The 17,207-nt window shown below is 43.1% G+C and overlaps 1 protein-coding gene across 1 annotated transcript; it reads left to right on the forward strand.

Annotated features, from left to right (window-relative positions):
• The first annotated feature begins 181 nt into the window (after nt 1-181).
• On the forward strand, nt 182-15,853 carry ABRAXAS2 (abraxas 2, BRISC complex subunit). The gene is made up of 9 exons (XM_072339783.1): nt 182-389; nt 1,198-1,288; nt 3,608-3,644; nt 6,079-6,145; nt 7,827-8,017; nt 8,571-8,690; nt 9,344-9,428; nt 11,118-11,232; nt 13,631-15,853. The coding sequence occupies exons 1-9, from the start codon at nt 318-320 to the stop codon at nt 14,095-14,097; spliced, it is 1,245 nt and encodes a 414-aa protein (XP_072195884.1). The 5' UTR covers nt 182-317; the 3' UTR covers nt 14,098-15,853.
• Nucleotides 15,854-17,207: the final 1,354 nt, after the last annotated feature.

Consider the following 17,207-nt stretch of genomic DNA (forward strand, 5'->3'; position numbering starts at 1 on the left):
CGGTGCGGAGGACCGGCGCTCTATACAGCCGGGCTTCTCAATGAGAGCCCGTTTCGTTCTTCTGGCTCATGATTTGTCATCGTCCCGAAGCGTTTCTTGAAGCCAACAGATGGAGTGACCACCCGTAGTTGTGGCTGTGTTGCTTACAGACGCTCCGGCGGACACATTGCATCACCTCGAAGGTCGCCAAGGTTCCCCGTCCAGCCTGCGGGCGGTCGGACTACATCTCCCAGCAGCCCCCGCGCTCCGCCGGAAGCGGGAGGGCGTCGAGCGCGCGCTGCCTTGTGGGAGCGGCGGCGGCGGCGGCGGTCTCCATCATGGCGGCTTCCATCTCGGGCTACACGTTCAGTTCCGTTTGCTACTTCAGCGCCAACAGCAGCGCCGACCACGTAGGTGCCCTGGGCCGCTTCTTTGAGGCGTGACGGCTTTGAGCCCGCAGGGGGAACGGCCGACGGCAGCGGCCCCCGCTGGGCTCTGAGGAGCGGCCCTTCGCCAGCGGGGCGTATTGAGAGGCCGCTGCAGGCCGGCTGGGGGGGGTTGGGGTCCGGCTGGGGTCCGGGGCTGGTAGAGAGCGATGGGACAAGAGGGAGCGGTTTTAAACTGAGACAGGGGAGGTTTAGGTTGGATACGAGGAGGAAGCTTCTCACATAGAACGTGGTGACGCACTGGAACAGGTTGCCCAAGGAGGCTGTGGATGCCCCATCCCTGCAGGCATTCAAGGCCAGGCTGGATGTGGCTCTGGGCAGCCTGGGCTGCTGGTTGGTGACCCTGCACACAGCAGGGGGTTGGAATGGATGAGCATTGTGGGCCTTTGGAACTCAGGCCATTCTGTGATTCTACAGGGAGAGACACCTCTCTCCAGACCAGGCTGCTCAAAGCCTCGTCCAGCCAGGCCTTGAGTGCTTCCAGGGAGGCATTCAATTACAATTCAACTTCGTTACAGTGAGTGTTTTTGGTCATGAAATGCCCATGTTGTTACGGGGGTGGCTCATTGCTACAGTGTTATGAGTTAGGATATCAACCCTAGTCAATATAAGACTATACCTACAACAGCACACGTGCTTATGTCAAACGATAACCTTGTATTAAGCCTTCCATTTAATACTAAGAAATTTACAATTATTTTTGCATGTTGTGGGTTTTTTTTTTTTCCTATTTTTAAGTCTTTTTGTTTGTTTGTTTCCCTTGAAATTGCAGGAAGGGTTTCTGCTAGGAGAGGTAAGACAAGAAGAGACCTTTAGCATCAGTGACTCCCAGATCAGCAACACAGAATTTCTACAGGTAATTGGTAAGTAACAGCTTTGGGAAATCCTGAGAGAAGCACTGTTGGGTTTTTCATTTCTCAATAGAAGAATTCAGTAAGAATTATCATTTCACATTGGTGACCAGTGTTTTAAAGTCAGTATTAAACCACCGACTACTTTATTTGCTCTCATGATTGAGATGCGGGGAAAGGAAAAGCCATTTGTGAGGTACGGTGCTTTTTATGCACCTCTTCTTGCAAAGAGGAGGTTGTGCTGTGGAGAGTTTCCCGTTTGCATGGTTGCCTATAAGCAGGGACGTGCTCAAAATAGAACAAATGTGTTGTTTGCTTTACAGATACTGAAGCGGGGTAAACGTACAGTAGAGGGTTTGGATCAGTGGCTGGTAGGTGGAAATACTGTGAGCTGTTGTGACGTTATTTGTCAAGGAGTATTTGCCAAGTGGTTTATTTCAATGGCAAGAAGAGCTAATATGTACCGCTGATTTATTGTTCTGAAAGCTGAAATGTTGGTAGCAGGATATCTGTTGGTTGAAGTCCTTTACAGCTCTGCAATTTACAGAACTCAAGGTGTCCCTAAGAGCAAATGTCTTTTTTGTATACATACATATATGACTTAGATTTATTTTAACACGATAGGAACCCAAATGTGTACATCCTTGACTTTATGGAATGGATTACCGGGTTCTTTATAAAGCTTAGCTATTACACAGACATCCTCCAGTGATCTCACAAGTGATGTTTTCAGAACGAATGGTCTCTGGAAGTAGGTGCTATATTATAGTCTGTCTGAAGATACTTGCAACCTTGAAGTAGGGGTGGTTGTGTAGGTGTGGATCTAGAAAGTTAAGTAGATTCCTGGTTTGGAGAAATAGGTGATAAATTGACTGTGTGACCTGTACTAATCCTTGAGATAAATTACAAACAGTGAAGAGAGAGATCATCTTCTGTGTGTACAAACTATTATCAGAGTATTGTACCAAGAGAAGCAGCTGCTGTCTGTTTGTTCAGGCAGAGCTCAAGGTGGCTGTTCAGTGCTATCTAGTTGTTACTGATGGCAGTGCAACAATGTCACTTGACCAGCTGCACTCTAGTCTGATTTTATAAACCAAGTGCCTGAGAGTTTAGGAGTTGAAATGAAATCAGTGGTTATCTTATAGTTCTCAAAGAGAACTTGCCAGAATGAAAACGTGGGGTTGACATGGCTTTCTGTGTTTGGAGTCGTTTCAAAGTCAAACAGCAGCACAACAAACTCTACTTGCTGGTGAAAGTGATGCTTCTCAGGCAGCGTGTGCTACTGATGTTTGGGACCTTGTGATGGTGGCTAACTGTGCTGTGATGCCAACATGTGTAGTCTGTTGTTGGGAACTGTGGTCTGTCTGTGATTCTGCTGAGGTTGGCATCATGACTGTCAGAATAGGCTGTGAGTCACGCAGGAAGGAAGGCTCTAAACAGAGTTGTTGATGAATGCTCCAGCAGCATTCAGATACAGGATGTGAAATAGTGTTGCCATATAAATGCTGCTCAGTCTGAGCAAATACGGTTCCAGGTAAAAGTTATGTGATCAAAGCATAATAATATAGATGAGTGACAGACTGTGTCTGAGGAGCTGAGTAGAGGAGAACTGGGCAGGAGTACTAAATGCCACAAAAAGGAAGTCATGCTGGGTATTTGAGGAAACTGAATGGTCTGGATTTTTGCTTTCTTTGGTCTCTGTGACTACTTACATGCTACAGCCTTTGCTTAAATGAGCATCTTAGCATCTGTTAGTAACAAAAAAGTTGGGATGACATACTAAGAATTTATAATTCTGGTGTGTAAAATGAAAGTGCAGCTCATCATTATAGAGTGCAGTTTAACGCTTTTTCTCATAATGGATTCTAGTTGTCTTGCCAGGTTAAATAATCCCTTGTCTGAAGTTTCAGTAGTTTTTTTCTCTCCTGTCCCTTTTCTTCAACAGTGTTTATTAAAACAGCAGTGAATATCAATGCAAGTGAAACGTGAAAAGGTTTTTAAAGAGGAAATAATCATAAATGCCTTTGTGAAGAGGTCACAACTGTAAAATAGCATATATATCTGAGACTAGAGTATATCTGTATTTATCAGAACTATGCATGTCTTGTGTATTGATTTTCATCTATGAAATGGAAGATCAGGAAGAGAAACTGCTTTTCTGGGTGTGATGCTGTGTCATCAAGACTTGTAGAGACACGAAAGGACGTTGTGTGGTCAGATACAGACATTTTATTTGCTCAGTAGACATGATGTGGAAAGGTTATGCAAGATAGCCACTATAATGCCTCTTTATCTTGAGCAGCTGGACATAAGTCTCTCTTTTCATTGCAGAAATCCACAACCATGAGCCTTGTTCAAAACTCTTTAGGTAAGCTTCTTTTGTTTTCTTCTGGTGTCAGCTGTGAAATATAAAACAAAATAGCTCAGTGAAATGTAGCAGTACTTCAGCTGTACCTCACAACGTTTGTGTTGTTTCCTCACCTGGTGCTGGTACAGAAATCCATGTAAATTGCACATACCATGGCAGTGGGAGTATGTGTTCAGTTTTAGTACCTTCTTCCTTAATATAAAGTCTTAGTTTAGAAGGAGTGCTGAGGTAACCAGTTACAGGCTTCTTTCTCTGCCTCTTCAAATTGCCACCTATGCAGTGGAGAGGGATGCAAGTCAAATTAAGTCATATCACTGATAACTAAGGTGAATGTCAAAACCAATTTAATTTATCATAGTCTTAGACTAACTCTGCTTAGGCCTGCTGGGTCGCAGTACCTTACATACCTGCTGGGTTAACAAGTTCTGTAGTTAGTTGTACTGATGTGCACCAACTAATTGCTGCAAAGCTTTCAGCTTGCTGGTTCTTTTTGCCTTCTGATCTTCTGCACTTCAGAGTTAAATATAGGTTTGATGTTCCCTTTAGCAGCTTTAATCTATTACACGTAGCTTTTCTGTATAGGCTTCATTTGTTAATCATGATGGCTTCTAAATTGCTCCCTAGAAATCTTTTTCGGAAGGAATTCCCAATTAATTTCTTCTTGTCTTTATTTAGAGATTTCCAGCCAATTAGGAAGATGTAGTACCTTGGTTACTGTGACTGACACTAGTTACATTAGAGAGAAGAGCTGCAGTCTGTCATGTGTTCTCTGATAATTACAGAAGGGTGCTCTTATCCTAGTGATTTATATGCTGGAGACTCCACACACTGAGATAATGTCCCAGTGTCTGGTGGGCCCTTCCTGATTCCCTTTGGTGCTTCGTGCAGCACATATCAAAGCTGATCACGTTTACCATCTCTCCCCAGTCAGGAAATGTGTTGTTAGTATCTGAGGTGATGAAAAAAGGGGGAGGAAGTCTGCATTTTGCTGTACGATTTCTGCACGTGAGCAAGGATGAATGTATTAACTTCAGAGCACAGGGGAATCACACAAAGTTCAGGTAACCTTTATCAGTAGCAGAGCAAGATGCTGGTTGTTCCGTTCCTTTAGCTGCAGCAGCTGCTGATATAGGGGCATTCTGCCTTATCCTTTTGATTTAAATGCAGCCAGGCTAAAGGAGGCTTGTGGCTCATCTGCTCTGTATCCTTGTAAGCTGGTTTGCTGATGAATGTCACAGGATTGGCTCCAGTGCGTTTAGCAAGGAGTGGGATCTGAATAAGAAGTAAAGGTTTTAAAAGACCTGATACTTTCATCTATGCAGTTTTCAGATTAGGGTGTTCTTGAAGTTATTCATCCCGTGGGAGGACTACAAGTTGTGAAGAAAGAATTGGATATTCAATCTTTATAAGAATATACAAGGGCTGTGAGAATAAATTGAGAAGATTATGCAGATATTGTATCTCGAATTAGTAATTGTAACTTTAATATTCAAAACAACTTGCATATTAAACCAAATCTGATTTCCACCCTTATTTACCAGCCAAGTACTGAGCTCAGGATTTTCTGTTTTGTTTTGTTTTTTTTTCCCCGCACAACAAGAGTTGAGATCATAGACCTCTAAAACAGAGTGTTTTCCTGCACTGCTTTAGGTGTTAGTGATATCAGCTCTTGAAAGAGACTAAGGACTTGGTAGGTAAGTCAAGGAGGAATCTATTTGCAAATGTTTTTGCTTCTGTTATGAAGTGTGATCCATTTGAATTTATAACCCTATCTGTGTGGATAGCTTTATAAATTCTTAAATATGTCGTGTCCTCTGAGTAACAGCTTGCTAGGATTTGGGCCTCTGTTCTGTAAGCAGAGCCATGTGGAAAGGCCACGGTGCTTCTTGAGATTCTTGCTGACCTCAGTTGTAACTGTTTTGGCTTCGGGGTCTATTCACATGAGCTTAATTGCAGGACTGGAGCTCAGGAAAGTGATTTGTAGCTGCATGTCAGTTGGCTGTGCTCCTCTTACCTCTCTGGCAGGTAGGCCTCCCATTAGCAAAGCAGGGATTTGCAGAATGCTGGTCAAAATGCAGTCCCACTGTCTGTTCCTGTAAGTTCCCTCTGTTGTAGAGACTGCCAGTGAAATACCAGCCATCAAACTAACATGTGCAATGAAAGCATTCAGGAACTACTAATTTCAGGCATATTATGTCACCAGTTATCAGCTATGTAGTCACCCCAGGCTTCTGGTTTTGTATGCTGAGTAGCACCCAAGTTGGATGACTTGAGTAGGTGGTGTGAGTACTGACCTGTTGTGACAAGGTAAAATTGTAGAGGTTAATTTCTAATGTATTGAACACCATCTATTTGTTGACTATAAACTACTTTATGTATAACGTGTTTGTGTGAACTAAGTGCTTACATTTCTCTTTTCCTTTGTTGGTTCAAGCTTTTATGACTATGCCGGCAAGGTTAACGAGGAAAGTTTGGACAGGATTCTTAAGGATCGAAGAAAAGTAAGTTGCCTTCTTTTCCTCCTGCGCTAGACATAAGAGCACATCATCAGAAATGAAGGGCTGGTATTTCTGAGCTGAATGTATAACATCACCATTGTGTGCTCCGTTGCTGAACCCAACCAAAAACATCTCTGGTCTGAAAATCTGTAAAAAAGTTCATTTTAGAAGGTTTAAAGAAGAAATCCATGCTATAGCCTTGTAAAGGCAATTGTTGCACTACCAGTTTTAAGCTAGGGATCCTGTCAGGAAGTAGTTGCATGATTGCTCTTGTAGCTTTCTGTCATGTGTACATTGTTAGTTCGTAAAGGAGTCAGGCTCACAACATCTGGTTAGCAGTAGAATTGCTCAGGGTGGGAGTGACAGATATAAGGCTTGTTTTCTGCTATACAAACCAGCAGCAAACCAGTGTAATCCCAGCTGCTTGTAGAGCTGCAGACTGCATCCCTCTGATCACAGAACTAAGGGTGGAGGCTGACGTGTTGGGCTTCTGGGATCTGCTCTGCTTCTGAGCAAGGGTGAAGTTATCATCTTGAAACTGCAGTCTTTATTTTCTGATCATCTTGCCAACCTGAACTGCAAGCTTCTGCTTACAGACAGTTTTGCTGAGGAGGGATCTTTAGGGAAGCAAGTCCTAAATCTGTGCGATGATTGCAACTAAATCACTGTATTGGTTTTTGTTATCTTCCAGCTAATGCTGTCAGAATAAACTCTTCTGTGTGTATTTATGCATTTACACTTAGCACATACGTTCTTCGTGTGTGTATCTTATGTATTCAGACACATAGATGTGATTAAAGTGCTCTAGATTTGATTACATTAATTGTTGTAGTGTCAAAATAGAAAAGAAGCAGTGCTGTCCTGGAACTAAGACATTCTTATGTTCTATGCTGCTAACAAAATAAGCATGACTTGCTACATCAGACTGTCTAATTGTACAGATTTTACTGTAGGAAGTTAAAAAAGGTGCTTAATTATGACAGTGAGTGTCATAATGTTAAATACATCAATTCTGTTCTATTCCAATAAATGTACACAGTCTTAATGTGTCACTGTGTGATCGTGCCTCATCTTGGGATTGTTAATGATGCATCCTTTGTCATTATTGTCTTAATTTAATTGCCCATTTACACTAAATAATTTTAATACGTTGTGTTCAAAATAATCATTGGGTTATAATATCTGCTGTGCATATGAGCCTTATCGCAATTAAATACACAACTTTATCACCGTGTACAGCAGATTAGTCCCATACATCTCACGAGCAGGCAAAGCATTTGTACATATGTTTGCATAGCACTGGAAACGTGTCTTGCAAATCAATCCAAGTGAATAGGCAGTTGAAATGTTTAGGCTGAAATAAAAATGAATCCATCTGCTGCATCTGAAAACTGCCCCGGTCTGATAATCAAAAGTTGCTCCAAGATTTGTTGTTAAAAGTGAACAACTGAAATAGAAACTAATGAAAGTGGGCTCCTAAATGCCCCTGAGGGCATGTGAGTGTTTGTAGCACGCTGAGCAGTTAATAGTTGTGTGCAAACCTCTAGTTCAGTCAGGTTTGGCTGTAAGAAAGCTGTTGTAAGAGCTGGCTAATTAACATATCAGAGTTCAGGCAGCCTTACGATCAGTCGACACATCCGTATCTCTCAATTAATGCTTTTTTTTCTGATGCATTTGATTACAGAACGTTATTGGGTGGTACAGGTTTAGGAGAAACACTCAGCAGCAGATGTCGTACAGAGAGCACATCATCCATAAACAGCTGACCCACATTCTTGGAGTGCCTGACCTCGTCTTCCTTCTCTTCAGCTTCATTTCCACTGCAAATAACTCAACACATGCTTTAGAGTATGTGCTTTTTAGACCAAACCGAAGGTAAGCAGTCTCTACATGTGAACCAGTCCTTGGTTTTTGTTCTGTTTCTTATTGCTATTCAGAATAGTTTACAATATAAAGAAGTTGGCATAGTTACACAGCGGGTTTTCTGTTTATGAAGTATTACCTCAGTGTAGGGTTGTTAGTGATGATGGGTTTTCACCCACCACCATGCTATGCAAGTAATTGATGAGTTAGTCTTGGGGTGAGGGAGGGCTCTTCTTAGCTTTTAAATATTCAAGCGATAAAAACAATGTATCTGAAGGGAAACGGGATGTTGGTACCATATTCCTTGTAAGAGACATGAATGCAGGTTCACCCTCATGTCTGGCACAATGGCTGTAAGAGCTACAGAGGTACATCTGACTCCAGGAGATTTTTGATCGAGCATTTAAACACAGCTTCTAATATTTAGCAGTTTTTATGATAAACGTAACACAGAAACTTGGAAATGAGACGAGTTGTGATCTTCAAAGAGATGGAATGGTGTCAAGCCTACTGTAAATAATGTCTCAAACAGTAATTAAGAACTGTTTCTGAACTTTCTCTGCAGGTATAATCAAAGGGTGTCCCTTGCTATTCCTAATCTAGGCAACACTAGTCAACAGGAATACAAAGTTTCTTCAGTGCCAAATACTTCTCAGAATTATGCCAAAGTCATTAAGGAATACGGGTAAGGTGATACCAAGCTCTGCCTTCTGTACCTTCCCCAAAATAGTGAGGATGATATGCCTTGGAGCTGCAAAAAAATCCCAGTTCTGGAGGAGAATGAGCAGTTGGTTCCTACTGTGCTTTTTCTGCTTAGAATGAAGAGTTTGACAGGAACAGTTGTAACTCAATGTGCTAAGTGGAAAAGCAGACTTGCTATGGGCAGTCAGTGCTGTGGGCCTTCTGGCTGGAGGATTATTTTGTTAGTTATTTTTTTTTCTCAAGCCGTTCTCTCTTCATGCTCGCTTTAAAACCAGAACATTGATTTGGAGCGTTTGGGGTTTTTGTTATCGCTGCTTTTAGTAGTTTTATTTAAACACTCTTAATGCAAAATAGCTCTTAAGACTATTGACAATGAAATTATACAGGCTTAGAGTTTCCTGCGTGTGCTTGATCTGAATAAAGATGGAACTTTATTTTTCTGGAAGGAGCCTTGATATCAAATGTTTTACTGTTCAAATTTTGGTTCTTTAGATCATAGCACTGTTTTTTTACCAGTGTAAAAGGAAATACGTTTTAGAACCACAGCAACTGATTGCTTAACAGCAACTCAGAGAGAGCGCGAGGTAGGAACTTGTGTTGTCTTCTTTGACTGATGATCTCTGCTTCTTTTTGCAGTACTGATTTTTTTGACAAAGATGGAGTGATGAAGGACATCAGGGCTATCTATCAGGTTTATAATGCACTTCAGGAAAAAGTGCAGGTAACTTCCTTTACTTACTGTTGGTCAGTGTGTGTGTGTGGCATCTTTTCTTCATCCTTTAATTAAAGCAGGAGTTATTTAGAGCCCATAAACTGCGCAAAAATGTTTTGACTTCAAGAGTGGAACATGTCAGCGACCTCTGCAAAATGATTTATATCATATATATATATATATATGTCATCAATGCTTTGTCTTTTGGAAGTAAATGTGACTTATTGCTCAGTCATTTCTGGGAGATTATAGCTATTTTTAAGAGTGCATCTTGTAGAAAAGCTTTCCTGATGGCTGTGGGGATTTGCCTGTGTGAGTTTAAAAACGATTCCTGGCTCTTGGTTTGTAGCATGCAGCGCAGAGCTCCATCTGCTAGTTAAAACTTGTGAGTGTTTTGTGTAGAGCTCGAGCACGTCCAGCTCTGAATGTGGAAGAGCATCTGAAAGCACCTCGTGTATCAAACCTGCTAGATGCAAACTTGTCAACTCACAGATTTTAGCTGCACTGCCTTGATAGCAAGTATACCACATTGTGGTGGAGTCACGGTTAATTGTGACTCCATGTAATCCAGGCTTTCCCTTCACATCTGCCCTGTGATATCATCAGGGAGTGGTCCTTCTACCTGTTTAAAGTATGGCTTGGTTGTATTTTACCATGCCCATCCTGCTGCTGTACGTCATTACAGAACTGAGAAATAACTTGGGTGTTGGCTAACTTGAGGAACTTTGACCTTTTAAGTCAGTGTTTCACAGAGAACCTTGCTAGTTTCCTGCTAAAGCAGCTGAGGTGCCCATGTTTGCATTATTCACCAATTAGTTTTGTGTGTGGTGGCTTTTTTATGCCGTGATCTTTAAGAACCAGATACAGCTCTGAAAGCAGAGCTCATGTTCTTCAATTGCAGTTGGTCTTAAGATCACTGGTTGTGACCCTGTGAAGAAGCAGCAGTAAATTGCTGATGACTTACTGTTCAAGATTGATCTTTGCTCTTAGAGTTGTGTGCTCTTTAAAACTGGCTGTGTTTACTGATCATGAGCAGTATTTATTGTCTGAAGATGTAAGCGAAATCCACTATAACATGTTTGGATTAAAAAGGAGACCCATGATATGCAGAACTGATCATAAATGAAGAGCTACCTACAATTTCCCAGTCGTTTCTTAACCAGTATGGGGAAACTTTGCTGTAAACTGCTGGGCTTTGCTTATTTAAGAGTTATCAGCTGGGAGATGAGCTCAGGGCAGTTGTTTGTTGACACAGCTGTTTCACACTCTGGTTTAAATTTGGCCTGCTATGAAAAGCATGCTCCTTCATGCTAGGTTTTGTAATCATGCTGCTATAATATCGTTATGGTGCTAACAGCAGTGCATTAAGGGAACTGAGGACTCTTTGGGTTCAAACTGGAAAAAAGAGGTCTCTTTCACCAAGTAGGAGAAACTATCTTTGGTTCTTATTATGGCCATCTTCCTTGTACTGAGGAATGATCTGGAGTCGCTTTCACTGCCATGCAGCAGCTGTGAATCCACTACAGCCAGTGAAGAAAATGCTTTAGGTTGAGTTAAATGCTCTGAAATAGCCAAGTCGTGCCCTTAGCTTTGTGCTTTTAATGACTGCTTTTGTGGTGTTAGCTTTATTAATGTTGCTCTGGGAATCTCTTCTGTATTTGTTGCAAAGTCTGAGCATATCTGATGTTTTTCTCCTAGGCAGTCTGTATAGATGTAGAAAAAAGTGAACGCGTGGTTGAATCTTTTCAAGCTGACGTGAACAAGTTAAAAAGGCAAATTGCACAAAGGAAAAATGAAAAAGAACAAAAAATAAGTAAGTACCTTCTAATTCCATTGTTTCGGAACAGGTACTGTAAAGGCAGGATGTTCTATGGGATTGTTTCGAGTTGCATTCCTGATAGCTCATCAAGACATTCCACACTGGGATGGATGGCACCTGCAAGTGTTATAGTAGGAGTCAGCCAGTGTTGGTGTGCTGGAAATAAAGGAGACAGGTGGAACTGTAGGGGAAGAGTAGGAAAGTCGATTCTGGAAGTAACACAGGGAAAAGATCACTTGTAGGAAAGGACAAAAGAGTAAAACCAGGAGTAGAAAAAACCCATCTAAGCACTGGAGAAATTCCTTTTGAAATAGAAGGTAGAGGCAGAGAATAGGCAGGTGGGAAGTAATATTTGAAGCTAAACTTAGAGGCAACCTATATATTTTAGCAAGCACTTCCTCTATCTTCCCATGTCTTGGAATAATCAAATTTTGTATTTTTAGCTACAGCGTGTTTTTTATTGGTTGCATATCTGTGGCTGAGGCTGAAAGATGGCTTGTGCTGTGTGATAACCCCAGCTGTGCAACAGGCCACTGTGTTGCTCTGATGGGATGCTTTTTTTTCTCCAGGCAGTGAGGTACTGTTACCATATTAGTATTTTAGATCAAACTTCAGCCTTCTCTGAGGTTCCTCCTTCCCTGAATGTCACAGGTGAGGTGAAGAGCCAGCACCGGTCACAGCCTATCTGCAGGGCATAAGCAGCATGAGTCACTGTTGCTTCCTGCTTGGCTGCTGATGAAACAGCCAGGGATCTGCTGCTTCACATGCCAGCGAGAGGCAGAGCTGGTTCTTTAGTGAGGCTGGAGCTGATCTCAGCCCATATGGCAGCAGCTAGGGGCGGAGGAGGAAGAGCAGTCAGTGTTAGTCTCCAGATACTACCAGTGAGATGGAAGTGCTGGACTGAGAATCGATGCCAGAGGGAGCTGAAACAAGAAAACACGCAGCTGGTATCTCTTAATATTTTTAGATGCAAGTAGCTAAATAGTGAAGCTGGCCTTCTGTTCTCCCTGTCTCTCAATACTGGGAGAATTTCCTTGGTTTTAGTGAGTGAGTTGCTCCAGCTAATCAGTCTCTGGGCTGGAAGACAAGGGAGCATCTGATTCAGATTCCTGTGATGGTATTGTATGAAAGCCTTCTTTCCTTGAGAATGTTTGGGTAATGGGTTATGGCTTTAACGCTGGAGCATAAAAGTCAGCTGAGGCTTTGTGACAGATCACTGACATCATTTTGTTGGTGTTCTGGGGTGTGGGCTGTGCACTTCCCAGATGCCAGGAAGTCCCCCACCATAGATCTCATTGCAGACTGAAACTGCAGTTCTGTTATGTAGCTCCTTTCTCAGACACTTGAGGGAAATGTGCCCTTTTATTTAGGTAAGAGGAGGGAAGTTCACTGGTTTGATGACAGGAACTATTCAGCTTTGATTTTTGCATTTTTCAGTAGAGCTGATAGCACTTAGTCCAGCACCAAGACAGCCTTAAGCACACAAGTGTCAGTTCTGACAGGTGGTTGATAACCAGTGAGAACCCAAACTCAAGTCTATCCCAGCACTTAAGTGTTACTTCACAGGAGTTTCTGATGTACAATACTATCAACTTAAGCTGCCTTCTAGTTAACATTCCATAATACCCTCCTATGTATGTTAGAAGGCTTAAGCAGTTTCCTTCCATCCTCCTAGGCTGTGATATCCAGACCGGGGAAAATCCTGCTGTTTTGTAGGGTTTCTCCCATTGTTCCATGTTTCTCACTCTGGAGCATCTAAAATTAGATGCAGCATTCCAGTTGTATCGTTAAACACAACACACATGTAATGCCTGTTCCATCAGCAGCAAACCTCAGTTTCTTTGCTGCAGAAGGATGCAGCTGTCCCTTATTGTGCACTTTGTGCAGCTCCTATGTGTGTCCTCCATAAATTGTTTACCTAATCACTTCGTTTGTTAGCATTGCTTTGAAGTTCTGATACTCCGTTATGCCGGTGGCTATTAGTAGCATAGTGCCATCTGTAATCTTAATAAGCATGTGCTGATTAAATTCCATCATCTAGGCTGGAATGCAAGTACTGCTCATGTTACTCTCTGTTCACTATGAAACGCTGAGGCTGGGACGTCCTTAGAGGCAAGGCATATCTGTGGCTTTTGGCCTTGTTTTGAGTATGAAAGGCACATCAACTGAAGAGTCACAGACACAGTGAGCCTTAGCATAGATGCTTTGTTGATGTGAGAGGGCAGAAAACAGAAGGAAAAGCATCCAGTCATGGAAACTTCGTGCAGCTGTGTTTGTAGGGGACTTCACGTGAGCATGGGTAAGGGTTGGGTGGATGTGGCTGTAGCTTGGTGGCATCGCATCGTACTTTACAAAAGCATTAAGTACACCATCTTCGCTTTGTTTCTTCTAGGATTGCAGCAAGCAATTTTAAGTAGGCAAATGCCAGCAGATAACTTGGAACCTATGTTTGTTCCACGAATGTCCTACACTGGATTTGCAGTGGAAGGCTGCACGCTTGAAGATTCGGACGTCTCCGATCCTCCTCCTCCGTATTCGGATTTCAGTGCTACCAGTCAAGAAAGTACTGTCGGTCACGGCCTCCTGGAAAGCAGTGTTTTTATGCCTCGACCTCAAGCAGTGGGATCTTCTGGTTACGTTTCAACAAACACAGGATTGAAATATTCTGGTAATGGAGCATCCATGCCATCTTCCCAAAGAGCTGTTGGTGACAATGTTGATGAATCAGAAGACAGTGATTACGAAAACTTGCTTGAACCTACAGAGTCATCTGACAGTGAATACTCACAGACGAGGGATTCACGGCCTTCAGCACATCCCGATGGCGACTCCAGGAACACTCAAACTTCTCAGATTTGATGGGGGGGGGGAAACCAAAAAAAGGATATGACGCTGTTTTTCATCGTTGTTACAGAGAGACTTTGGGGATGAAGCCTGGAGGAGATGAACTACACAGGGTTGCTGTGCACGCAGTGTAGAAGACTTGCACTAGATGGTTTATTCACCTCGTGATACATTTTGCAAGTTTTGTAATGGAATCATTAGGATAATCAAGTCGTACTAATACTGAGGAGGTTCATGGATGTACTGGTAAATTTAGGCAGAATGAAACTGATAGAAATCCTGTAGCTTTTGTTGCCGTATTTTCTTTAAGACAACGAATTGGGTTGTAGTAAGTAAGCACAGTTAGTCTCCAAGTAACGTTCTCCAATCAAAACTTACCTCTTGCACTATCATGCCTTGAATTTTCAGTTCTGAAAGGGAAAAACAAACGTCTCGGCCGCCTTCAAAGTAGCTTTCTGTGATAAGCCAAATTGGCCTTTGCAAGCAAAGAGATGTCGATGATTCTGAGAAGCCTGATTGGAACAGATGTAGTCTACCTTCTATGGGCGTGCTCTTATAACAGAGAAGGGGTTTGTCTCAATTTTTACTAGCAGAATGTGTCTATCACTTACCGTGTCAGTTGCCTTCTTTTCTGTAAAGGGTGTTGGGGGAGGGGGAGGGTGGCTGATAAATCATCCCAATGAATGTCAGAAATATTCCTCTTCTGGTTTTGCTGGGTTTACAATGACTGTATGCCACACTGGCCTCATTTATCATCTCGTTTGTTGTTTTAGTACAAATACAAAGTGCACATACAGGAGCCAACGACCGACGGAAGGGGTCAGTTCCATCAGGATCGGACTTGAGAGAGCCTGCAAATTGCAAACAGCAGAGACTGCTTCTTGCGTTTCGTTTGCATCTGAATATCGGATTCACGCTTCTATAGGAGTTATTTTATGTCACAAACAGGGGACGGGGTGGGAGGAGATTGTTTGGAGAGTCCCTTGGGTTTATTACCTCTTTTCCTCCGGGTGAAATGTGTTAGTGATGATTTTAATTTGAATCGCAGCTCATCAGAAAATCATCGTTTGGGATAAATGAAGCGTGGAGTATTTAGAGAATTTCATGTTTGGATGCACTTATTTAATTACTGCTTGTATACTAACGTCGCCCAAAATATGTGAAATTATGCCACTAAAACTGTTTGCGTTATTGGATTGAATCCCTGATCTGTAAGTGAGAAAACACACAATTTACGATGAAGGCATCGTAAGCTTTTATTGCTTTGAGATGTGAGTAGTAACCACTTGTGGTTTATACCCGGCAGAACAAAGCGGTCGCGTTAAAGGTGGGAATGGATCAGATCCGCTAAAGACTGAAACTTCAGCACTTGTCGTGCACGTGGGATCAGCTCTGCCCATCAGCCTCTCTTTACCTGTACTGAATGAAGCAGGACGAGATGTGAAAACTGCCACTCTTCTATCGAGTGCTTCCAGCGGTCGGCATCTCGTGGTCTGTTGCAACTATTCTATACGTGATTCTCGTTAGCCTTAAGCTGTTGCGTTTTGTCGTTGGGTGTTGCGGGCCGTTGAACAGAACCGGTTCCAGGTGCATCGCTGCTGTCAGTGAGCGCCTGCAGCTCAGCCGTCGGCAACACACGCGTCTCGAGGAGGTGAGAACGGCCAAGATGGCAACTCTGGTTTTGTTTTTATTCCGCACAGAAACCTGCAAAATGTACATCTCTGACGAAGCAGTTAAATGTGACAATAAAATCTTATTTAATCCTCTAATTTATAGCGTCGTATTTGTCAGGTTCCGTGCCGATGAGTGACCTTAGCGGAGCACAGAAATGCAGCTGGAGATGGATGGCTTCTGTTAGTGCCTGTTACAAACCTGCTATGACTGTGTGGCCACAGTGGGTACAGGGCTGTGTGAGTGCTGGGATGTTCCAAGAATGAAAGAGCCCAAGTTCTGCACTTGTCTTAACATATAGGAAGGGAAGAGGGAAGATTTAGGTTGGTTATCGAGGGAAGGTCTTTGCTATGAGAACACCTCCAGGATGGTGACCCTGGATTTCATCCACTGGAAGGGCAAGGATGCACCGAGGGATGCTGTGGGAGATGGACAACTGCACGTGGGAGTGGTCTCTGCACACAGGTAGGAATGTTTAGAGGATGGAAAGAGCCTGTCCTTCATGCCCTGCAGCCAGGAGGACCTCTGGCTGTCTTAATCTTGGTTCCTGCCTCTTATTGCTGAGCACCCAGTGGTAAATCCCCAGACAGAAAGTCAGCAGATAATCTGAGCAGTGAGGAGCTGCCTCCTGAGCTGCCTCCCATCCTCAGTGTCCTTCATCACCATGGGCCCACCCGTGTCCTTGCAGCAGCAGCAGCACGGTGACAGATCCACCTCCTGCCCTCATAATCCCACCCAAAGCGCTGATGACGGGAGTGAGGGAGGTGCCAGCTGTCCCTCTAAGCCCCTAATCGTGGTGCCCGCTGGGATCAGGGCTGTTAGTACTGGGATTAGGGCTGCTATTTTAGCAGCAAGTTTTCACCTACTCCTGCTCCATCCCTGGGTGCTCAGCATGGGGCTGACCTGCTCACTGCAGCGCTGCCTTCCCTCACTGTTGTAAGAACTTTTCTCCTCCAGCTCTGAGGACTCCAAGATGTATTTAACGTTTTCCTTTTTAATTTTTACCCTTTTTTTCCCTGCTTGCAATTCAAAGCAGCTACAGCCCAATGAAACATTGAGCAGTTCTGTTCGATTTGTCCTGGCTTCAAAGAGCTGAAGATCTGCTGCTCTTCATGGGACCTTGAACAGTTCCATCACCTGCTTTCTGTTGTGATGCACCTAATGCTTTGCATGTGCAGTGCAAATGAAGAGAGCCGAGTTTCAGGTTGTGCCCCACACCCAAACAGGGCTGCTGCAGCCCCAGCATGCACCGAAGGGAAGCCCTAACGAGCTGCTGAATGGAACCAAGTGTGTTTCCCAAGCTTAACCTAATCCTTTCTTAAGCTTTATTAATGTCAAGATACACTCAAGCCTGTTTATTTTTATTTCCCCTTAAGCTTTATTCCGTACTCATTTTAAGAGAGAGGGTTTGTGTCCTGAATGTGTGAAGGTGCTCTTTTACCTTTGGGGTTCTG

The sequence above is a fragment of the Excalfactoria chinensis genome, chromosome 6, assembly GCF_039878825.1.
Source record: "Excalfactoria chinensis isolate bCotChi1 chromosome 6, bCotChi1.hap2, whole genome shotgun sequence".
NCBI classification, from domain to species: domain Eukaryota; kingdom Metazoa; phylum Chordata; class Aves; order Galliformes; family Phasianidae; genus Excalfactoria; species Excalfactoria chinensis.

Bases quoted from the DNA above. Each gene is read 5' to 3' on its own strand.
- ABRAXAS2 (XM_072339783.1), top strand. From the start codon at position 318: ATGGCGGCTTCCATCTCGGGCTACACGTTCAGTTCCGTTTGCTACTTC. The intron at 3,645-6,078 runs GTAAGCTTCTTT...TGTTGGTTCAAG, and splicing joins CCTTGTTCAAAACTCTTTAG to CTTTTATGACTATGCCGGCA. The intron at 8,018-8,570 runs GTAAGCAGTCTC...CTTTCTCTGCAG, and splicing joins CTTTTTAGACCAAACCGAAG to GTATAATCAAAGGGTGTCCC.